This window comes from Manis pentadactyla, chromosome 12 (assembly GCF_030020395.1).
Source record: "Manis pentadactyla isolate mManPen7 chromosome 12, mManPen7.hap1, whole genome shotgun sequence".
Taxonomy (NCBI): domain Eukaryota; kingdom Metazoa; phylum Chordata; class Mammalia; order Pholidota; family Manidae; genus Manis; species Manis pentadactyla.
This window is the reverse complement of record NC_080030.1, coordinates 99755750-99781130: the sequence shown is the minus strand read 5'-3', so window position 1 is coordinate 99781130 and position 25381 is coordinate 99755750. Positions and strand designations below refer to the sequence as shown.

The 25381-nt window shown below is 43.6% G+C and overlaps 1 protein-coding gene and 1 pseudogene across 5 annotated transcripts in view; one reads left to right on the top strand and one right to left on the bottom strand.

Moving 5' to 3' along the window:
- The window catches only part of KLHL32 (kelch like family member 32), a 174873-nt gene that overhangs the window by 23932 nt on the left and 125560 nt on the right, over nucleotides 1–25381 (bottom strand). For all 5 annotated transcript variants that reach the window (XM_036890349.2, XM_057489439.1, XM_057489438.1 and 2 more), the window contains one exon: nucleotides 8422–9148. In XM_036890349.2, the coding sequence (XP_036746244.2) occupies nucleotides 8422–9148 (727 nt within the window). The remainder of the gene's footprint in view (nucleotides 1–8421; nucleotides 9149–25381) is intronic.
- LOC118915060 (U5 spliceosomal RNA) lies at nucleotides 15939–16042 on the top strand (annotated as a pseudogene).

The window sequence follows — 25381 nt, the reverse complement described above, 5'->3', positions numbered from 1 at the left end:
TATGGAATTAATAACAGTCTCTATATGTTTTAATTCTCTCAGACTGGAGCACCCTTGCCTGCAGCGGTATTCCTGGCTTTGAAAGTCATCAAGCTGATTTGTCTGCTCTGGGTTATGATGCCACATGCTGCTATACTGTCCTCTGCAATCAAAGCACTTGCAAAGATAGCTTCTATGCCTTCCTCTATCGAGTATATTTTATAGATTGGCAGTTTTGATCTCCCTCCCCCACCCCAGGGGACATAATCTGCATCTTAACAGCTTTCTATAGATACATTTGTCATTAAATATGCCATCTCCTATCAGCATCCATTTTTAAAGTCAAGTTTTTCCCAACTTTGAAGTGCCACGGTCAAAGTTAAGACTTTTCAGCCAAAATTGCAAATGAACAACTCTGTCTTATACTTTTGAACTGTGACTTAAAGATAGACTGCAGGTTCCCCCAAAGTCAAATAAGTCTTTAAAAACTGCCAGAAGGAATGAAAAGTTACCACCGTGCTACCAGCGGTGAGAAACGCTCTCTATCATCAAGACAAGGGGAAAGCATTTTTCTTAAGCTTCCTTGTTCAACTCCCCACAAAATGTGGTGACAAATGGATAATTGCATGCTGGAGAGGGGATGACAGGTGACTGCCAAACAAGCAGCCTCTATTACTGAGAATTCCCCGACTCCCACACTCATGTGTCCGAAAGCAACAACCGGCCAATGCTAACAGTGTCGGTAGAATAGTGTGCTTAGTAGAACAGCTCTCAGTATACATCGGTCAGAGTAGGCCAAGTCTGGTAGTTCTGCTAATTTTTTTATAGGACAGAAAATACATCTGTTGCTAAAGGAGGGTCCCTAAGGAGAATCCTATAATGACTTAAACAGAATCCTAGAGTACCTCATGCAGCCCTAGGACTCTCCCTAGGCCAGAGGAGGATGCAGAGCTGAACACATCCATGCTCGTAGGGAAGATGCTCCAGCTGGGCTTCTGCCAACCAATTCAGCACTGTGGAAAACCATCCCAAATTCTCTGCAACTCTCTTGGAGGCTTGCAGTAGCCAGCGTAATTCATCAACTGGGAGCGCTTTGAGACAGACTAGCATCGACCTTACACAGGCTCCCTATGACTGTCCTGGGGGAGCCACTGAACACAGCCAAGCTTAAGTTCAGCTGACGCAGAGAGGAGATGATGTATCTCATAGGTGTGAGATGAACTAAGAGCACAAGCTACGGAGGCAATCCATAAAGGGAAGTTTACTACAATACAGTAGTAGTTTGTTTATGGAAATTACTACTTTGATAAAAGGTATGAGTATGGATGAGAATGCTGAAGAAATGACTAAACATGGAATATCGAATTAATAAAGGAATAAATTTTGTAGTCTGAAATGGATTTCTTATAATTCCTGTTTCTAATAACCAGAATTAGTGGCTGGTATAAAAGGGTATCAAAGACTTTTTCCTTCTATAATAGTTTATGCTTCTCCTCCATAAGCTTCTCCAATTCTCAAGAGACTAAAACTTCACACTTACAGTCTAATTATCAAAAGAATGACTTGGCATTAGGGGTACATTGCTATTAGCCTTTTTTTTAATGGGGCCAAACTCATTATTAGTCTTGATAAGAGGAACACCATGGGAATATTTATAATAAGTGCCAAAATAAACTTTTCGTTATCTATTTTTATACATTAGACTGTCCACATTTTCAGAGTGTTTATAATGTTACATAAACAAAGCCAAGAATCTTTGTACTCAATTAGCATCTTTAATAGAAGCATACTTAATCCAAGCATTAAATTAAAACTAGCATCTATATTATTTCTGTCACACCTGAGGAAACTGCACAAATGGATGGGTAATTAATAGATTCAAAATCCATAAAGAAAGTCTCAAATTTACGAAAATCTATAAAGAAAAGGTTGATGCCCTTGAAAACATAAATCATGTTTATGTCACCTCGAGTAAACAGATACACACTTGTGACCCCAAAATATGTAAAGTATGTGTTATTTTAAATAAGTGAAATAATAAACAAGGTAAAATCTACCACCACGCAGATGCCAGCTGCCCTTTAAAAACTTCAATATAATCCGCCCTAACTCCCATCCCTCATTCTGAAGAAAGAGGAAATGCTGCCTCCAAAAATATTTGCACTTTCCTAGCAGGGTTAAGCTCTCAAGGTCGCCTCTGCCTGCCTCTAGCGCCCCAGCTTCACTGAGTTCTTTCTGGGTCTTTTCTCCCTCCCATCATCAGCCAAATTCTTTAGCCATTCGCCTTCCCCATTTTCATGATGTACCTTTAAACTTCCCTCCTCTTGGAAGTAAAGAAAATAACAGTTCCCATATTCTTAGGTAGAGAAATTTGGCTCATTCTATCTTCTTTTCCTAGATCCATCTAGACAGACATAAAGTCTTTCCTCACCATGAAAGGAAATCTGGAGTCATTTTGAAGTGTACTTTTTTTTTTTTAACTACTTAAACTGCCAATTTGAAAGGCCGTCAGACTACTATATTGAAGTATGCAATCCTTTCAGAAAACAAGTTCTGATCTAAACAAATGTGTTTTAGAGTACCTCCCTATTATCACTATGTTTCTTCTTACAGTTTAAGTTTGTATTACTGCTTACATTTTAGAAACTGAACTACAGAATGACAAAAAGGAAGACATGGGACCCAGCTCTGTGCCCTGAGAAAGCTGGTCAGGTAAACAGAGATAATCAAGTGACTGCTGATCGTCAACCCATCTCCAGGTATGATTGCTCTGTGTATCATCACTCACTCTCAGTCACGTCATTTGGAAGTTCTTTTTACAACGTGTGCGTCTGTTTCTGAGACCTTTGTGGCCACTGCAGCTGGTTTGTGCGGTTTCATGAGCCAAGCATGGTTTTCAAACACCAGAGACACAGAGTTCAAATTCCAACTTTCTCAAATACAGGCTGCACAATCTGGGAAAATCACTTAACCCAGCTTTAAGCCTCATTTCCTGAGCAGCAATGTGAGAGTAAACAAGCGTTGCTTCTTCAGAAAAAGGGACTTCGGTTTGGGACGAAAGCTCTGTTCATTCTGTTGGAGAATGCAGGTGACCGGATCGCTCTCTTGCAACCATCCAGCTCATTTAAGAGCACTGTAGACCGGTTCGTTTCTGTTCGGCTGCCACCTCAGTACAGGAATGTTGTGGGTCTGTTTCCATCTTTTTCAGCTGGGGGCCAGGAAAGGTGGGGCAGGAGTGAAAAAGGACGCGTAACCCATGGAGGGCAGCTGGTTGCTGGAATCTCAAGCAGCAGAGAAGATTCTTGCTTCCTGGACATCAAGTTCACGGGGAACTTTTAGGTGGGCATGGCCGCATTACCGAGCCCCACACCTCTGCCGGGCAGGTGGCTTCTCCCACGAGCTGCCTCTAGAGGCAACGGGCGCTCTTAGGCACTCAGTCCTGGAACCCGCTGGTTCACCTCACGCAAACCCTTAAGGCCCCGCCTCTCACCCAGCAGGGCCCCCCGCAAGCTCAGTTCCTCCCCACGGGACCCTTCGGGCCACTCCCTGCCTAAATCTGCCACCAGGAGTGAGTCCGGGGATCTGCCCTCTCCAATTTTCTGCTTAGCATCACTAAAAAAAAAAGCCGAAAAACAAAACCCAGACATTTGCAAGCAAGGCCGCCACTATTTAGTGTTTTCCAACCTTGGTACGGGCTCTGACACTTAACTCTTTTAGAAAAATATGTCAGCTCCCTCCGTCTTCCCTCGCGGCTTTTGCCCAGGCCCCCGTCCTCAGGCCCTCCGCCTGGCCCTGGGCCCGGCCTTGCCCCTGACCCCGCCGCCGGGGAACCTCCTCGGGCCCCTGCCCTCACCCCGCTGCCTGCAGGCTCGGGGCCCGGGGGCCCCTCCTTCCCCCGACGGGGACTGAGCCCCGCCCCAGCTCCTTCCTGCCTGTGGGGACCCCTGGGGCAGCCGTCTGTCCTGTCCGCGGACCCACCCCTCCGGCTCCCTGGGCATCCCAGGGTCCCCGGCACAGGCGGCCCCTGCCCCCGCCCTTGCCCTCTCCCCGTTCGCTTGCCTAGGCCTCCGCCCCCTGCGCCCCCGTCCCTAGGCGCCACTTCGCCCTGTGGCCCTGCATTCCCTCCTCTGCATCTCTCTCCTCTCCCCAGGCCTGCTTTTTCTTCGCTTCTTACCTTCCCTGGTTCCTGCAAAGCCAAGATGCTGTCTGTTAATCTATAATGAAAACCCGTGGCTGTCACACCGCTGAGCTATGCGTGTATGTGGCACATTCACCCCCGCAGGCAGGAACCTAAACGGGGAAGCTGTCGGTAAGCTCAGGCTCGGGGTGACGTGCAGACGGCACCCCGGCTTCCCGCACACACGGCCTGGGGCCCCTGCCGCCCTTTCGCCTCGGAGCCCTGCATTCTCCGTGTCCTGCATTCTCCTTGTTCCTACACTGCGCAGGGACTGCTTCCACCGAGGTGACCAAGTAGTTCCCGACCGGGAAACACACAGGACGCATCTGGGACCTTGATGTCTCCAGAGTGTTGGACGCCCCCCGCCATGCCCTTCTTCTGGGTTTGGGTTCCCACCGCGCGACCTCAGGCTCCTTTCTTAGCTGCGCCCCGTCTGCATCTTCTGCCCTCGGCCTCTTCCCAGACTGCCTGGTGGCCCTCGGTCTCGTCACAGCCTCCCCCGCTCCCCCTCGTGTGTCACCTGACTTGCTGTGCGGACCTCCTCACTTACCTTCCGAGAGACAGAAGGCAAGATCCTATCTCGGAAGGCGGTTTTGAGGAAAGCCATAGTCAGTGCAGGGGGAGAGGCCCCATGTCAGGTGCAGAGTGGGCTGGGGGCTCTGCGTCACCCCCGCACAAGCCCTCTGGCCGCCTGCCCCCCCCCACCAGGGGGCTCAGCTGCAGGCGTGCTGGCAGAGGGGTTGGGCCGCTGGCCTCGTCCAGCAGTGCGTCCTCGCCACAGGGCAAGAGAATGACTGAAACGGGGGCCCTGCAGATGCCCAGCACGAGGACAGGGAGGGTGCACAGGTAAGCAGGGGGCAGCTGATGCCCCTGGGCCGCATTAGGCTGAGGGTGCTCCCAGCTCCCCATGACACCTCTCGCGCCCGCTGCACTAAGGGCTCCCTGCTCGGCACTCCTCCTGCTCCTGGAAAGACTTCTGTTATCACCCATCACACACCCTGCATTCAAACTGCCTGTTTAAAAGGCTGTGCCCTGTACTAACACGGGAGTCCTAGAGCAGGACCTGTCACTCCAGCAGCCAGGGACAAGACTTGGCGAGGGCGGGAAAGCTGCTCAGCACCTCCTGGGTGGTAAGAAGCAGAGCAAGTTTTAATGTGAGCCTGACCACAGTGTGCGAGCTCAGACGCCACAGTCCAGCCTCCACCACACCCCGGTAGCTCCCAATATTTTGTATATAATCTTTAGATTCAAGGAAAATAACATTTGCACAAACAGAGTGTATGTGCTAAAGCTATGGCATTTTTTAAATGTTGATGAAATTTTACACTGCTCTCATCTTAATGAAGACAAGAAATGCCAAAGTCCTGTTAGTAAATCTGAATAAATTAAAGTTATTTAAAATGGGGTGGGTGATGTGATCTTCTATACATGTAATCAGGATGAAAAACTTGCCTTCTAGGGAGTTAAAGAAGCTTTAACAAATGTTCTTTCATTAATGAGATATCTGAAAAACTCTTTGATGGTTAGCTCCTAGAGGGCAGGACGTGCGCTTGCTGAATTAATCCTATGTATCTATGAATCAAAACAGACTTCATAAGGATGCACCATTCACCAAGAGAATCAAGAAGGCACTAAACACTGCTTTTGAGTAGATGCAGTAGCATTGGTCTTATTTTTATACTTTTAAAGTACGAATTATGTGGTTGGATTCCACTTTGCCTCCTATTTGACAAAAATGAGGAGGTCAGTTATTCTGCAAGAGGAGCTCAGGATTAACTTTCACTCACACAAAAAGGTTCTTTTTGGTAGTTCACAGACCATCTCCTACAATGGTGAGCATATCTTTCTAGCACAACTGTAGGATATTTAATGCTTATTTCCTTCAGTGTTGTGGATTTCAAGTAGAAAGGATGGGGGGCACTTGTGACCTGGGTCACAATGTCACATGCTACTGCAGCCTGTAAAATCTGACATCTCTAACATCTTAAATTAAATACTAAGGAGCATATCCAACCGGCCTGATTTTCCGAATTCTTCTCTGCCTGTCTGGTTTTAAAAATCATGGACAGGTTTCAAGGTGTCCTGACCCCAAAGTAGGCAAAGAAAGGAGAGGGAACATGAGGAAGGAGTGGGCCTGCTGGAAATGTTGAGTCTCTAAAGGAACATTTATTTTGTGTTCTATGGAACAGAAGTAAGTCCCTAAATCCACATTCTATAATCCTTACGACTTCCACCTCGGGCAAAACTTACAAAATACCAGAAGGATGCCAAGGACCCAGTCCCCTATCCATTTAACTGGAAATACTTGATCACTAGGTAAAGCCTAAGGAATAGCCTCAAATATTTCCATCGGCTCCAATAAACCAGGATAACACTTCTACGTCAGTGACGGTGTGAACTATGTCTGTCTTCTTTTAAGGGGCCCATTAGCAAATCTAGTCACCCCTCCCATCCATGGTTAGATTCACAATTGATTTATTATAAGCTGGGCCTGAGGATAGAGGCAAACGACTGAAGGTACTAGAAATGTCACTGGTGATTTCCTCTTCTTTCTAATTAAAGGTATTGTCCTGTACACAGGGAAGTGAGTTTTTCATCTCAAGTACACAGTGGGGAGAATCAAGCCTGAGAAAATTGTGATTGTTTTCATTAAGTATGGTTAACACAGGCAGCATACGGTAGTGCAAAAGAAGAACAAAGAAAATGTATTTCCTCTCACAGTAGGAGAGAAAAAAATGACATAGCAGTAAGATCTGTAATAAGTTGATATGTTTGATAAAATGGACAAGGGAACATACAGGCCCGTATTGAAGGAGAAGTCAGCCTGACACCAGAATGACACACCCGGCCAGGCTAGGCTGGGCTGCTCTGCTCTCTCAGGCCTCACTGAGGAAGATAGTGAGTAGTCATCTCTTTAAGGTTATGTAAGGGAAACACCAGCATTTTTAAAAAAGTCAGTTTTATAGCCAAAAAACTAAGGATTATTTATTAAAATATTTATGAGGAATTCATAAAATATTTAGAAAATGCAATGCAAAATTTAGGAATGCAGTACACTAACAATACATTATTAAATGGGCATATATATAAATGGGCAGAGTCCAAATGAATTGAGTTGAAAGGCAGGGGAGAATTTTGTCAGAGCAGATGTTTAACAACTAGAACAAGATTATTGAGGGAAGTTGAGAAGTCTTCACAGAGGTACTTAAAAGGACTGTTTCTTCTAAGTGCAAATATCTCAAACTTAACTAATTCAACTTCTTTGATTTTTCTATTTCTCTTTGTCCCTGACTTAGAAATTCAACAGCTTCCACTTGGGTGACAAAATGAGGGACCTCCAGTGGCAGGACAATGCAACGCTCCTCCCCATAGGCAAAGCTTTCAAGGGAGAACCTGTTAGGGCCTTCCCATAAAGGGACTGGAAACACCGGTTGATATGCGGTGTTGGTAACCTGGGCCTCATAGCCTCCTCCTGTCCCAGGAAAAGGGCAGCTGGGAAGGGTCTGCAGGAATCCGTGGGCGTGGATGGAACACGACCAGGGGGTTGACAACTGCTACACCCGGGGGGTTAGGTCCCTGGGGCTGATTACACGCATCTCCCCTTTTCTCATCATCAAAAGACTTAAAAAAAAAAACAGAAGACGCAAAGAGTAAACTAAAATAATTAGCACCCCAAGTAATCAGTAAGAATGGGAGAGGAATGAGGAATGAAGGATTAGAATTATAGAGTAACTGCAGTTCACAGACTATTGTAGCTAATAACTAAATTCCGTCCCTCAAATATACACCCCGGCTCTTGCCTGGATATATACCCACTGCTTACCAATCAGGATGGAGTCACTGGGCTTTGACTTTGCCTGCCCTGTCTTTGATGAAATGATTTCCAGTCAAGCAGAGTCAAAGGAAAAGCAAAGGACCTGGATAAACCACAAAGCTTGCAATACAATCCACGAACACCCAAAGCTGACAAGCTAAACGATAGAAGGTTTGGTTAAAAAAAAAAAAAAAGGAGGTGTAAGGGGATATTAATTTCCACCTTGTATTTTCACTCTACTTATCACTCAAAGTCACCAAAAGGCAATTACTTCCCAATACCCCGCTCTCTTTCGAGTAGGTGCTGAATAACGCAATGTTAATGAGCTCACCTGGCATCCTTGGCCCAGTCGTTCAAACACACATGGCCACAAGCACCAAAGCTCGACTTTCACACTTGGGCCACAATGCAAGTGCTTCCTGAGCCATCCCTCCTGAGAGGCGCGTCCTACCTGATATCCAAAGAAGGCCGTCAGCCACGTAGCCGGCATGGCAGGAGAGGGACCGGTCGAAGGACTGCACGAAAGTCCATTTGTTCTTCTTGGGGCAATATCGCTCCACGGTGGGCAGCACCTGGCGCAGCTCGTTTCGGCCCCCGACCGCGTACAGGTATTCATCCATGGCCCCCAGCACGAAATGCTCGCGGCAGTTTTTCATGGGCGCGATCTCGGCCCAGGAGTCGCTGCGGGGGTCGTAGCGGCACGCGGTCCGCACGGCGCAGGTCCGGCCCCGGGCGTGCTCCACCTCCCCGCCCGCCACGAACAGGAAGTCCCCCATGACTGCCACGCAGTGGTGGCTCCGGCCCACGGGCATGGGGGCCAGCTCGCTCCAGTTGGCGACGGCCGCGATGAGCGCGTTCTCCTGATCCACGGGGTTGAAGTAGCGAAGCTCCTTGACTTTACAGACCTCCCGCTTCTTCCCACCGATGACGTACAGCGTGTCCGACTGGAACCGCGGCTTGGTCCTGCGGGTCTGCCACACGGGCTGCGCGTAGATGCTCTGGTGGTATTCCAGGGCCTCCTGGACGAGGGCTGTTGCGGCCTCGCTCGCCTGGACCAGGGGGTGGGACAGCGCGACTGTGTGGAGAGTAGCCACGTCCATGAGGCCGAAGCGGATGTGCTGCAGGAGCTCGTCCATGTGCTGCTGATGGCAGTTGCGCTCCACCCACCTCACGGCCAGCTGAAACACAGGGAGCGGGACATGAGACGGGAAGACAAGGCAGAGCCGGCGCCGGGTCCCCGCGCGGCCTTTCAGACGCTTAGCAAGACTGTCATTTCTTAAGATCAGTGCAGCATGAGAATGCTTTGGTGCTCAGCTGAGGAATTCTTTTCTGCATCCCCAGAGATGCAAACGAACTCAGGATATGGCTGCAGAGGTTAGCGACACAGACAGCGACTTAAGGTATCACTTAGGGTGACAAATAATCCCTTTCAAAGAGTGAGGACACTGTTGTGAGATAGCCCATCACATTATGCATTAAGTTTGATGCATAAAGGCCTGGTGTCCCCCCACCCCCACCCCCAGGAAATGCCAACAGTGCGCAGCGCCATCAATGCTCAGGCAGATGCCAACCCAGGAGCTTGGGTGCTGGATCAAACGAGTCATGTAAGAAAATACCTGAGGCCCCACGGTGCACCTGAGAGAAATCAGTATGACACTACAGAATGATTGAGAAAGAAAAATAAGTTCTTCGCCTGCACCTTCGATAGGTGTATCAGGGAAGCAAGTAAAGAATTATGGCAGCCTATCAATTTTATTTATTTATTCTCAATTAGATTTCATCTTGAAGACAATTGTTGTTGGCACATGTAAGATACTGTCAATTTATTAGAGCCATCTTTACAAAAACAAGATATAGAGGAGGTTATCTTTGTAGTATAGACACAATTGCAGAACGTGATCCTCATCTTCTTGTGTTGGTCCACATCTCTTTCAAGAAGGAAAGGAGTAAGAACTTCTGGCTAGAGGCAAACAGAATTTCTGAAAACTAAAGCAGTGCATTAAGTCACAAATAACAAAACTGCATGAAAATTTAGAAAAAACCTATCAACAAAAAAACCAATTCATGTTATGGAGCATCTGAGGTAGTTTAATTTAATGTGACTTATTTACGTTCGGCAACCCTTCTCCCACACAGCATAAAGAAGTAGAGTATCTCCAGTCAACCCACCTGATATGAATTATTCTTAGCAGCACTTATATAAATTAGTTCTCCTAGACAATATAAATGTGTATCTGAAGGAATTAGCATGAAAAAGGTAAGAAATTAGAATACCGAATAATTTTGCTGTGTTTTACTTGCTTTCTGACCAACAGAATTGGGGTTCTGGGCTCGTCTAGGCAACCAGTGCATCCCATGGGGGAGATGTCCTGCAGAGGGAGGGAGAAGGAACTGTGGTGCACTTGGCCCGTCAGTCCTTGGCAAACGGGACTGGGTTTTCCTCCTGGAAAAAGATCACCAAGCTCTCTGAAGCAATAGATGTTTCACACTTTCAGTTTTCTGTATCCATTTGACAAATGGCTCCAAAAGAGAAGGCGGATTTTGGGCTCTTCTGAATGAAGAGATTGTAGGAAGTGAATCCACATCCAACATGTACTGAATTGCTTCTCTTAATGAAGTACATGGTGGGAAAATGAAAAAAAAGGATGTCGATGGGTGGCAGTTTACCTACCGATGCCAAGGAGGCAGACCACATGGAGGACAGATGAGGGACACTCTCTAGCTCTTCTTCCAGAAACTGGCATTTAAAATATTTAAATAAGACATAAACCTGATGAAAAATGTTTATCAGCACATAGTAACATCAGCAATAATCAAAGATATTTCAGAAGAAAAGCATCACTCATCAATCGCCAGGTCCCTGCCAATAGTGGAGAGAGTTCCCACCAGCAGCATCCAGGTTATTTTTTACCCTAATTTTACAAATTTCAGGGGTGGGGGTTCCAATTATTTCCTTGGGGAGATAATTCAACAACATAATACATGAGTTTTTATTCTATGCCCTCAGAGCTTCTAAAAGTTCTCAGGGATAAAGTCAACCCACTCAAGGTCATTGCTCATGCACCAGGTAAAATTTTCTGAAACTTAATCTTTGGTATTACTCCTAATTTAATCAAGTAGTTCCTGCTGACATTGCTCTCCTCTGTAACAAATTTCTCAGCATCCTTACATCCTCATGTTTCTGCATCTTTCATATGGATATCACTGGAGAAATATTAGATAAAAAATCTGTATCTCCATAGCCTCTTTTATAGCACAGTTCTGTCCATTTAATTAGTTTTCTCTTTCCTCATAAATCAGTTCTTCCTATGCTGTAATCAATCTTCTAGCCCACCTCTTAACAGTCTCTGGCTTATCTTTCTACAAACAGTATCACTTACTGCATGAAAGGTACACAAGCTACAATTAGGCTCTGCATTTAGGAAAATCTCTAACGAATCAAACTGGCAAGAGAATAGTGAACACTGTGATCAATTTCTGGCTTACCGTCTCCTACCACCCCTGCACCACATGTCTCATAATGCTTTCCATGGTCACTTTCCCCAAATATTATGTGTTACAGAATATTTTCTTTATATACCTTTAGTTTCTATTTTTCTGGAATAATTTTTGTCTCTTGTGTTTTTGCCAATATTTCTAACGTCTCACAAATTCCATACAATTGTCACAACTTTATCTTTTATAACTATTTTCAGACTACGCAAGTCATTCATTCTTGTTGGATTTATCTTTTCTCCAGATCGGTAAATGCAATGAACTATTCTGCCACCAACTTGAAACCAATGTCACCTAGATACGATGTTATTTATAGATTCAAATCCAATGCTTCTCAAGCGAAACATGTGCACAAATTACCTGGGGTTTCTGATCAAAATGCAGGTCCTGATCCTATAGGTGTGTGGGGAGGGTTAGGAGTCTGCATTTCTAACAATCCCCCGGGTGATACATATGCCGCCGATCCATGGGCCACACTTAGAGGAGGAAGGTTTTAGACAGATCCCCACTCACGAAACAGGAAAGTGCTGCCTTATTAGAGTAAATTAAATCTGTTGTTTCAAATTTAAGGAGGTTTAAATCAAATGAAGTCTAAATTGGATGCTTTAGTAAAGACAGAAAATACCTGTAGCTTAATATTAGGGGTAAGACAGTATATATCCTATTTAGTAAGATACAGGTAAGATCATTCTGTGGGTAAGACAGCGTTTTGAGACCTGGTTCTATAAGTTCTTTGAATCAACAGCTGATTCCAACAGCATAAAGTAAATCATGTAAACACTGTCCAGTTTTGCTTTCACAATTATGAATAAATGTAAAAGTGTTATTGTACTGTTTTTACTTTTGTGAAAATATAGAAGAGGAAAAACCACTGGAGCCATGGATAAATCTTTGTTTATCCAAATAATGAAAGTAATGGCAAAGGAAATTCAAAGTAATGGGTTACTTCAAAATCACTTCTATACTTTGAACCCTGCCAGGGCATCATTCACTGCCATGCTGAATTAAGGGCACAGTGGGGAGGGCATCCTGGGTCCCATTTAAGGGATTTAGAAAACAGAATACGCAGAAGGCTGATTCATCACTGGGGCATCATAGAACCCAAAGATCCCGGTTAGTTTTGTAGTTTATTTTGGGGGGTATGTTTGCAACGGTTATGCTGGGAACTAGTGGCTGTTAATGACACCACTTGAGAAAGCATAACTCAGAAAGAAATCTTACTTTGTCTTCTTTATTCTGGCATACTGACATCCCCATCACCCTGAAGTCTAGAATGTTTTAATTGGGAGGAAAAATGGAGCACACAATTAAAGTCTTATTTTCCATTTTTCTGGTGACTGAACCAGCAAGAGTGGATAAGAAATTAACGGTGCAGTTTGGGAAGGTGCAACAGAGTACTTAGGAAACGTGGTCCATAGGCAAGATGTTTCCTAAACCATCTAAAACACAGGGGACTGTCATCTCTAAAGACCACAGATCTCCCAAGTACCCTGCCTGGCCTTCTCTAGTTCACGTTACCCTGATGGAGAATTCTTCCTTCCTAAAAGGAACATTTGCTACAGTTTATTCCAGCAGTAACTCATCTCATCCTCAGATCCCTGACAAGAACAGTGCCTGGCACACAATGGGCTATAAATATTTGCTGCTAAATGGAAAATTCTTTATAACCCTTCTTAGGCTATTTTTCATACATCTCTTGAACAAACAATATTAATTCCTTTATACATTTATCTATCACAGGCTTTGGTTTCCTCCTTTTTCATCTTTGTGGATTTCCTATAAACCCCTTAAAAGTTTTCAAAACTCCTCAAAGCAGATGCACTGTGCCAGACTTCCAAATATAAGGCCCTTGGATTTCCCCCATCACGTGAGTGGTGCTGACCACCTCTCTGAGATTCTTGGCAATGCAATGAATATCATGGGCTTTTATGCCCCCAGATAAATAAGCTATTAGGGCAATGAGAAACTTTAGGGTCCATTTGGTTCAAGCTTCTCAATTTTACCAACAGAAATCAAATCCAGACAAGTTACCTCTCTTATCCCAAGTCAGGGAACTAAGTAGAAAAGCTGGAACTAAAACCCCATGTTTTAAATTATACAATGCATTTTCCTGTCATATTGCATCATTGTTATTTTTCCATCAATAATAATTTTAAAGTAGAATCCAGGCAAATGTGCTCAAGACCGAACATAACTGTCATATTCTCTAAATTATTCTATAAGTATTCTTTGCTTCAGATAGATTGACTTCCAATAAGTCTCACTGATAGATTACTTCAACATTAAAAAGCATATATTTAGTGCTTTTTAAAAATACTCTTAATGCTTTTAAAGAATTTGTCATTAAAGAACATTTAGGGTAAAGGGTATCCTTTGAGTCATGAATTATTGTTTTACTTTTTGTGGGAATATATGTTGTAATTCTAGGCCATGCCCTGTTAACTAAACGTGGCTGAAAAATATATGGGAAGGATTGTCCCTTCCCTCTAGTTTTGTCAGTTTCTCCCCCACCCCCCTCCAATGGCTGCTCTATAGAGCAGAAGGTATGAGATATATGTGTACATAATCCTAAACATAATGGTATATAATCCCAAATTCTACAAATGTTGCTTTAATTCAATTAAAATATGAAATTTAATCATACATATTTTAGAAATGCACCAATTACAAGAACAAATGCTACACCCCAACATGACAGATCCTCAAGTCACAATCCCAATTCCTTTATCATTCATGCTCAAACATACTCAGATAGAAGTTGTTATTCTGAAATAATCCTTTGAAAGGAGCAGCTGTTTTGAAGTCTAACTCTGTTACACACATCCACACGTCCACATGCATGTGTGTGCCCAATGTGACCCCAAAGCAATGCCAAAACAGTAAGAGATCTTATAGTCACAGATTCCCTGGAAGCCGTATGATCATGAAGTCATCCCAGATCCAAGAACACACATTAATGCACTCTTTCATATAAGCACCTTTGCATCTTGCAAAAATATATAGAAATGCCCTTTACAAGGGCAATTCTCATTAGATGGGTGGTTAAAAAATTTTTAACCAACACTAACATAAGATAAAGCCCTTATGACATTGTCTAACAGCAACAACTATTTCTTTTTCTTGATGTCACATTCTTCCCCACTGAAAAGGATGAACTCTTCAGCCAGAGCTTAGTAAGCAGGGCCAGTATTGTTGCCGACAGCCTAATTCTGCCCCCTTGGCCAGGGGCAGCTCTAATTATTCTCCTTAAAACTGGGCTGCAGACAGCTTTGCTGAAGGGGCAAACTGAGCCGTGCCTTGCGCTGGAGCCCACACTGGGAAGGCACACATGCCTACAGCCTCGCCAGTCCCGCCACTCCACTGACATCAGCCAGGGCTCCCGTCTCCCCGCAGTGCCCGGAAGGCAGCAGAAATGCCTCCCTTCTGCAAATTCGGAAAGGGACCAAGGAAAGCACAGGAGAAAGTCAACAGCCAGCTGACATCCCTGAACCTCCCCCAGAGAGCCAGGCTAGGGATAGAGCCCATAGGCATCAAGGAGTGGGAAGTCCTAAAGCCCGTCTTAATGCGATGAGTGACAAAGCACGTGCAGAATTTCTCCCTGCTAAACAGAGGATCTGTGTAGCATGTTCTCCATCATCTCAGTCATGCCTTCAAAAGGAAGCTGCATCGACTACTACATATTACATAAAAGTACATTCTTTTATATTTTACAATGCCTTAAATTGTAATAAACAGAACTTTACAAGATACTACTGATTTTACACACCATTTCTTTAGGTCACACTATGGAAACTTTACCCTAGTGCAAGTGAGCAGGTCCGGGACTTGCATGTTAAACTACACAGAAGCTCACCTCTTCAAGGTAAGTCATGGTAGGGTCCGAATTGTGACATACTAAACCAGAATAATGACTGCCAAAGAAAGGAAAGTTCACTTAAGAAGTAAATGCACCCAATTTTTTTTAGCCATATTCTCTTCTTTGAGACCAAACAAGAAATTTTTCTTCAAAAAGACAACATTCCCATAAAATCCTAAAGCACCAGAAACTAGGGACACTGGATCAGAGCATTTTCCTCTACCAGAACAATGAAAACGTTACCGTGGAGGAACATTAAAAATTATAACAGTGCTCACTCGAGTGCTATAATTAAAACTGTGTCAACATTTTGCTTGTAAAACAGATTTTTCAAGGAAGGTTGCACATTAACCATTATAGCTGACTACAGACTTATAAAAGACACATAGGCTATTTTTTCCTCTAAGAAATATATTTCAGTAGGATCAAGTCTGATGAGGCTCCAGGTTCATGTATTGTCAGAGGGAGGAAAGACCTGACAGATTTTACAAAGAATATTTAGCTTAGCAGATATGACAACTACACACATTCTTTCAGTGTTCATTTAAAACTTTATGAAGTTGGGAGAGTAACAAAGACTCTTATGTGCACCTTGAGCATAAAATTTGTGCCTGATAATTCTCTGGTTTCTCTTCAGATCATATAAATCTTTTGCTTTGTACTAAAGATTTCCATGGAGCGGAACAGTTATGAGTTTTTTTTAGGGGTTTAAAAAAAACCATATATTCAACTTACTCTCAAATGGCTCAGAAATCAGGATCTCTCCCTCTCCCTCCTCCCTCCCCACCACCTTCCCCTCTCCGTCTCTCTATATGTATCTGTAGAGATCAAGATATATATATCTAGACAGACAGACAGAGAGCCTAAGATAAAACAAATGAAGTAATTTGCTTAAGAAATCAGCAAATCATATGGGTGTTCTATGTATTACTCTTGAAACTTTTCTTTAAGTTTGATATTCTTTAGAAATAAAAAATGGAAAGAACAAAAAATGGGGCCTGACAATCATCTTCATACATGTTTTTTTAAATACAGACTGCAGAGGTCTACAAGCAAGCATCCCTGAGACCACAAGGCTGTCTCTTTCCCATCGACAGGGATAAACACACAGGACAGGAGGAGTCACGGGGAAAACCACCTGGCGGCCTGCCACATTTAAGCTCCAGGTAGTTAGAGAAGCAAATTAAAAGGGAAGTGACCTGGGCTGGCCTTTGGTTCAGTCTCACAACACAAGAGGATTTTCAAAAAGGTAAATTGTATGTCAAGAAGATGGCAAAATAACAACAGGAAAAGGCAGGAGGTTAGGACACGGTGATGTCCTTTCCACCTGTGAGGATCGGCCAGCAATTTGAGCTGACCTTTGCAAAGGCAATACAGACAGCAGCATGAGTACATGGCTGACACTGGACCAGTCACTGAGCTTCTCAACTATAAAAGTGAGTTTATGAGAGTACCTCCTACCTTTGAGATATGTGTTCACTGATTGATCCAACAAAAAGGAACATTTTAAAGGAGAATCCTCCAAAATTCCTACAGGTGAGCCAGGCAACCGAAATTAATCAGTGTAGCTGGTGTTCAAGCCACAGATTTCCACAGCACAGAGAGTTTTTATAAATCTCTTTGCAGAAAAACAAAGTGATTTTTTGCCTTTACTCTGTACACACCAGAAATACATGTATGTGTGTGTGTGCATATGAAAGTGCATGTACACACAGGCCCGTGTGCAGAGAGTCACGCTACATTACTGTACTTTTTCCCTGCGAACGATTTTGTTTGGATCACATCCTCCCACTTAGTAGATATAATTTCCTGTAAAAATAATCTCGCCCAAAGGACACACATTTCAAATTTGTAAGGTGAGTGCTTCACAGTCCTATTTATTCAGAATTCCAGAATGAAATTGGATATATAAATGCAGATATTTTGCAAACTATTCACACACATTTTTACCTCAGGACTATCTCTAAGTATACCATCCCCACGACTAGCATACGAAAAACTTCTGAGATGGGAAAAGCATCCCACAGGACAGTAAAGACAACCGATGTCACCCACGTCAATCATGTTGCAGGCAAGAGGGATCCCAGCCTCAGTCTCCTCGCGCCTTAGCAAAATACAGGAATGATTAGAAATAACTTCCTAACCTGAACCCCCAGTGGGCTGGTAAGAGTGTCTGAGCCAGCCACGCAAGCTTTGATGGTGTCAGAGTATTAATGATGCAGGACTGATGAGATGAGACTTCCCAGTAAAATTTTAGTGTCTGCATATTTATATATGACGTTCTTCTGGATGTAAAAGGAACTTTGCATGTGGTCAGTGATTTATTGAGCTGATATCATTAGAACAACACTGCAAAATGAGAGAAAACCAATATGATCAATAGAAGAAAACCTTGTGGCATCCCACTGGCAACAAGAACTAGAATGGCCCTACATGGGTCACATGCCCTTTAGCATGATTTTCCAGCCAGCGCGTGCAGTGAGGATGCATTATTAGGAGGAAATCAACTGAAAATGGCCAGGGAACTCTAATGTATTTTTCTGCCACTAATTGCTATGTGCTCATAAAGGTGAATGTGACCCAGGAAAAAGGAGGCAGGTCTTGAGGTCAAAAGGTCTATTTCTGCAACTTAATGTATTTGAGAATATTTGAAAAACACCAGCATTCTGAGGCTCAGGTTCACCATCTGTAAAACAAGGATGATATGAGCTATGACGCGGGATCCAGGGGACAGAGTGAGAAAAACCCCTGAAAAGTACTTGGTAAACTATGACATTTAGACAATGTACAGAATTAATAGATGGCAATGTGCCACCAAGAGATGCAGCGAACCCTCAATTCAATCATCCTTTTGAATTCATGATAAAGCAGCATGTTCAGACTATTCTTAACACAATACAATATTGTGCAATATTGACATAAATTTTGAGAGACTGCTGTAGTGGTAAGAATCATGCTACACAATATTAAATACTTCACACGTTGTAAAGTGATAATAAAAGCATGGTGGATAATCTGTTGCAGATTATAAACTAGTCCTTATAATGAGCCTGTTTTCACACGAATTAACTCAGTGATTCTCTCCTAGTAATTTAAGATCTGTGGCTTTACATCCCAAGTCAGAGGAGAATGCATGAATGAATGAATGAATGAAAGAGGGAAAGAAAGAGAGAAAGAAAAGAAAGGAGAAAGAAGTTATAGACATTAACCTAGTTGCATATGCATAACAGTGTATATTCACTTTCTTCACTTCACTTTCATTTCTCATTAAAAACGCTTGAATTCATGTCCATGAGTCCTTTCAAATCTCCACTTAGTTAACTTAGTAGCAAGGAAAAAATATATATAAACTAAGCTATCTGGCTTGAGAAAACTAAAACAATGATTGATCGTCGGAGTTGATTCTTCTTGTTTTGTTGCTATGGGGTGAATGACGTAACCATGAATCTTTTCTTCTGCTTTTTCATTTATCCATTCCTCAGTTGCTGATTGAATGTTCACTATGTGCCAGGGACTTGCTTGATGAGGAAGAATATTCTAACCAGTACACATATACATGTTCTTTTTGCCACTCACTTCCAATCTCTATTTAAATACCACAAAACTCAAGGCTGACTCTTGACCTCAGGTATCTTAACAGTATCCCTGTAAAACACACTCATGGAATGTGGAATTAGGGGAAGAAAATCCTGCAAATTGGACGTTTCAATCTATTGTGGGCAGGTTTTCCAGACACACGTCCAGACATTCGTAAGAACCATCTTTTTATGTTGCCATTTCCTTCTTGGGTGTTTTAAATATTGTGGGTACATTTACAAATTTTATGGCTAAAAGCTGTTAAATTTGTAAACATGCCCCAGAGCATCCTGAGAGCACCGTCTTGGCTATTTTGTTATGAACTCTTTCCATAACAATGAGTCAATAGCAGGTTCACCAGCACATACTCCCTACCTGAAATTAGACCTTTAACGGCCAAAAGGACCTCACAGGCTCAAGTAGCTGCAACGAGGTCACTGCTGGAGATATCAAACCCCTCAAACAAATGGCACTCTGTTGCATTTAGATGCCCACGAAATACCTAAGCTGCATTTAAGGGTTTAATGCTGGCAGCCTCCAAATAGAAAGAAAAGAATCCTCGAAGTTCACTTCGCACGTTAATTCAGAGCTGCGGAGCACAGTAAGTGGAGTGGGGCGCCCACTGCCTGAAGGCTCCACCGTCAGGGGAATGGCGCTGGTGGGCTGGGTCTGTGCGGCCAGGGCCCACACTCTCGGTGACTTGCAAGGAATACCCAGAAATGTGAAGCCAACCACTACCACCTTCACTGTGGGATATTTTCAGCCTGGCTACTGATGTTTAAACTGAATGTGTCACACCGCATTCTTTCACTCCACTTAATCATGGCATGAACAACTGGGACATGGCGATTTCTCTATGTGCATCTTGCAACACCTTTGAGTATAATACACAAGTATTATCTTTGTCGAGATAATGCACTCTCCAGCACAATTATCACACCTTGTTCGGTGGAGGAAGTGGCCTAGAGATCCAATCCAGAGTAGTCACGTCAGGTAGACGGATATGAGGAAAGACAAGCTCAGGGCCCGACAACCAGCGGCTTGACAATCTCAGAAGACTTGCGAGGGAAGAGGGGTGGCAACGGAAAAGGAAGGACGAAGGGAAAGGCCGTTCCGAAGGCCTCACTGAGAGGAAGACTGTGCTGCAGCCCGTGCCGGGCGCCCAGGGGGAAAGCCCAGTGTTTGCTGACTGAGAGACAAGGAATTACGGGACTGCAATCTGGAGAAATCACAGATCTGAGGCATCTTCATAAGGTCAGAAGGAACAAAGTGTTTGAAGGTGGAGATGGAAGGGTTGAAGAGGAAAGAGAAACAAGGTCCAGGGACCAGGCCAGTCCTGAGAGCAGAAGAAATGCCAGAAGAGAGGCCAGGAGATGAAGCGTGAGATGCTCTGTGGGGCCGGAGGAGGCGCATCCTTGCGGAGGGGATGCAGGCTGGGAGAGCGAGGCAGCATGAAGCGTGGGGTGGGCATGTGGAGGACGGCTTGCCAAGCCATAGGAGAAGGCCTTTATTTTGGACATTGGTTGCCCACAGTTGGATAAAAAGGGTACCACACAAGGAGGGAAGGTGAGAAGCCAGTCAGGCTTAGACAAAAAACAACTTGAAATAAGCTATACTTCCTTTAAGAAGAAAGAGTCTTTGCTTGCTTAAGGCCCATTATTTTGCAAACATAATGAATCTATAAGATAAGCTCACTCACTGTCACAGATAGCACAAGTTAATATCAAATTAAGCCTCATCCTACTTTTTCAAATACCCAAAAATACTATTGATTGATTTGACTGATACCTTTCTCCCCTAATTTCCTTTTTACTCCATCTTACTTAAATAAAATAAGACATGACTAACCAATCATTTTTCTAGGCATTCCTGTAGGCTGTTTCATCCATGCTGTTTCAGAGCGCTAAAAAAAATAATCATTCTTGGTCTAGCATGGTGAAGAATCTGGTAAGACCACAAAAAGGCATGATGCTATTCTCATCTCTTTTAAAATTCACATTTTAAACAGCACTTCTCCTTAAATAAGGGCTGCATTAAAACAGTAACTGCATTCAATGTCTTAATTCATTTTTGGAGCCCTGGCAGGTGAATCTGAATTACCACTGAAAGGCTCTCTTTACCATTCAAAAACGAATAGTTCGTGTGTTTCTTTAGCAAGAAATACACGACATGAAAACAGAACACCTTAAATAAAATTATACTCATTCTGATGCTTTCACTTTAACATCTATAGACTTCATTGTTTAACAATTGACATGTGAGAACAATGTCCAAAGCTAGGTAGGAATATGCTACTGAATGTTCACTGGGGGGAATGAAACCCAAGACAACATAAATGAAAAAGCAGAACAATGATTCTGCTCTCAGGTAGCTCGTCTATGATTTTCCTATATTTTTTTCTTTTCCTCTATTTTTCTTTGTAAAAGCTATGCAGAAAAAAGGATTGTAATGAGCTACGTATTGTAAACACCAGCATTATTAAGTGCCTGCCTCTTTTTTACCCTATGCTTCAAATAGCAACAAGATTAGACGCTGGATTTATACACACTGAAATTTGCACGTTTTAATAATCTCCTTACTTCTCCAGACAGACCTTACGTCTCCCGGCCTCAGCCCCTCCCCAGGCTCCCCAGGGAAACAGGAATTCAGCAAACTGTTGTGAAACATGCTAGTGGGAGAAATGTAAAGAAAACAGACCTGTCAGTTCCATATATGTGCCCATTTTGAACTTACTACTTTGGCTGGTTGGGGTGAGAACAGTGCAGAACAACTGTGTGAGCTGCCTCCTTAGCGAAGCGGCCAAAGTCCCCCCATCGCTTACGCCTCCCCACTGCACAATCGGATTGGAAGCATTTGCTCTCTTGGAAGGCAGTGATAAGGGTGGATTTTTAAAGTTTCCATTTTTAAGTGAAAATGAAAGAAAAATGCTCTTCTAGATGTGTTGTGCCTTTGAGCTCCATTTGAAAAAAGAGAAAAAAAAAAGGCAGAGAAAGCTGCTGTGAAGGTCACCGAGTGAAAGAACTTCCTCAGGGCACAGAATAAATTAAATCCCAAGGAAAAAATAAAATGTGATTTCCAGAGTGTGAGGCACAAACTCCAAATGACAATGATTGACAGCCAAACTATATCCGTGCAATATCCAAGACTGCACGTTCTCATTTACCTCAGTGTAGCCAGCAAGCGCCCATTAAACATCCGTCTGATGCCCAAATTAACCTTCTTGGCAAACTGAAAGAGGCACAAACTATCATAATCAACCTTTCATTATCACAGCAGCCTCTAGTTAAAGGGTCAGAATAATTGTGCCATCAGAGCCTTGATTGTTTTCAATCAACAGACGGCTGGAGTGACAGCTCTGTGATGGAGGGGTCTGATGAAACCGCACCAGGCCTAATCAGAGCAGATGAAAGGCAGGCATGATTGGTGCAAATGAACAGTCGTGCCTCTCCTTTTCATTTACAATCTGAAATTACTCTTAAATTTGTGGGGGGGTTTTCCTCCCTTATGAGCACCACTGAAAGAATGTTTGACTTATTATGAGTTCTGACAGTGCAGAGTTATAAAACACAGGTAGGGCGATCAGCTGAGGCTTTAAGTGGGTATTCAGCATAATTCTAACAAATTCACTCTTGAAAAGCACCAAATGACTAAAAAGGCTTCCAGTGGCCTAACCTCTCAGTGCTGTTTGATTAACAGACCCGTTTATTCTGCCAGCAATCTCAGTGAGGAGAAGATAAGACCGAGGGCAGAAATGCCCTGTCAATGTTTTCTCTCAACCACACTGCTCTGCTTTCTTCAGTACCAGTTCCTCTGACCCAGAGCCTCACTGTTTTTGAGAAATGCCACCTTAAGTGCTCAAAAGAGCTCATCCATCAGAGAGCAAGGATCCAGCAGAGGCTGTGGTTAAGAACATGAAGCTATGCTGGGAATGGAGGCTGGGACAAGGTCTGGGATCTACCAACCCTAATGCTGATATCAAAAAGAATATCTGGGGAAGAGGAATAAATAATTTTGTGATAGGCCCGGCTAAGTTTGGCATGAAAGGAATGTGGAGAAAATCGAAATGGTGTAAAGCTGCATTTATACAGCAACTACTGTTAATGACCATGGACAGTAACATCCTTAAAGAATTTAGTAGTGAATGGAATACACATTTGGAGGGGCAAAAAGCCAATCATGAGAGTATTATGATTCAGAAATCATGTACCACCAAACAAAGTCTTTTAGCTAGCTGCAAAGTTTAGTACACAGCTAATCTGTGTGTGTATGTGTGTGTGTGTGTGTGTGTGGCATGAACCCCACCTGCCTGTATTTAAGAGACCAAGGACAAGGTGGCTGCTACCTCAGGATTCAGGGTATGTTAACCTCTCTACTCAAAATTTTTATGTAAAACTTAAGCCATTTCATTTGCTAGACTGTGTGGTGGAATGATGAGAGAGGGGCATCTAATCAACAAAGTAGAAGGAGGGATTATTAAAATCAGCCTGAAATTTTCCATGCAATATTTAGCAAAATTGTTCCTTCATATCTAAACCTCATTTTATGGGTCAACTGCTCACTGCAAACATACCCATAATATACCAAGTTCCCATAGTTCTAATTACATGTAAATAGACTTCAACCAGGCTATCACACATGATTTTCTGTAGCATCTCAAAGTTTCTGTTTGGATTGTCAATTTGGGAGACAGTTCTCAAAGGAGGATACCTGGCAAATGGTTCGATCGCAAGTATTTCCCAAATCCGTCCTTGCTCTCCTGCCGCTTTCTCAAGTGCCCGTACTCTTCAGTGGTCACTTTGCTTCTTGTGTGCAGACGGGCACCTCCAACAAGCTTTACCAGTGACACCCACCCCATCATCTCCTGACAGAAAGCCCAACTCCCCCAGTGTGCTACTGGCCTCTTAAGGCACCACTTCCTTCTGTGCAGAAGGCAGTTTGTGTACTTGTCAAATAGGAGTGGCTTTGGATACTGACAGCACATGTGACTCAAAACAGGATTTCTTAGCTGGTTCGCAGGGTGTGAAGATGAACAGCAAGCCCACCTGGGCAAAAGCCTGTTCTAACTCCTAGAACCCAAGAGGCGTGGAATTAATCATTCTAAAGCCCTACGCAGCCCCTCTACTTGGCCTAAATCTTATATGAGATGAAAAGAGCAGAAATATTCTTCAGGGGACCTGGCAAAGCTGATAAATCAACCCCTTTGTTTGCTTTGCTATTTACCTTTTATATTGGGCTTCACTCCAAAGAGTGCGTGGTCCCAGCAGTGGGCAGAACAAGAAATCACTGACAGTCCTCAGCAGGTCCAATGTCATCCTCACAGCCAAAGGGAGGGATATCGAAAGGGTATTTGCTTCTTAACCAAGTGCCGCCCTTTCTGGATGGAGAGTTTTACTTTTTACTTTCATCTGTGAGTAATTTCCCAATGTGATTGGCTGACTTAGAGTCAATTTAGTGTAATTAATGACAAATTACATTGTAATTCACATAGAATTACAAATTAAAAGCTATATTAAGAGCAAATGAATTAATCAAAATTAATGATGTTATGCTCACTTGTTTTAAAGTGTTAATAAGATAGGTCCTCCTAAAACGCTGAAACTTTAGCGCACCATCCATCACTCCTTGCATTACCTGATGTCCTTGTCTGGCCGGCGGAGGTAGCATGTGGGCATTTCTCACCAACAAGAGCCCGCATGAAGAAGACACGTGCATTCGGCCTCCAGCCTGCAGGGCTCCCTTTAGCTTCCGTTCTTGAAGCGTAAGTAACACATATGTTACTTACCAAACCTGACCTGTGGTGCTGCTTACAGAGCAAGGGGAATAATGTCAAAAATCGTTGCTATCTATCTTTAGAAGCCATCCAGAATATTTTTTCCCTAAGAGGATTCTTCTTCTTGTTTATGTTTTGTCTAGCAGAACATGGACGGCTGCTCGCGTTCCTCCAATGGGCCCCACCGCAAGCGATGAGGAGCTGGCCAGACTGAGGAGTAGAACCTCACGGCACAGAATGCCTTCCTTGGTATTGTGGGCACAAGAGAAGTCTAAAAGGTGTCTTTATCGAGGCATGCTGCCCTCAGTTACCTTTGAATGACCACCTCTCCCCTGAAGGTGTGGCGAACCGAGGTGTCCTCCTTCATTTTTACCGTTAGCAAAAGTTGCGGAGGCAGGGGTGGGAGAAGAGTGCGTAAGGACGTCAGTGTTCAGCAGGAAGGGTCAAGACTCATCCAGACGTCTCTTTGAATATAAATAATTTTGGAGTATCTGGGCCACTCCATGGCTAAGTTTAGATCCTCTCTGACCTAGAATGCCCAGAACAGGAAATCCTGATGGTCTGACATGGCAACTGGCCATGAATAGCATCAATACCATGGCCACTGGTCACTCAACTGTCCTATAAAGAGTCCCATACAAAGAATCTGGTGATGCAAGATAGAGGCCACAGGCCTATTTGTATTGGAAGAAGAGACTAACATTTATCAGATTC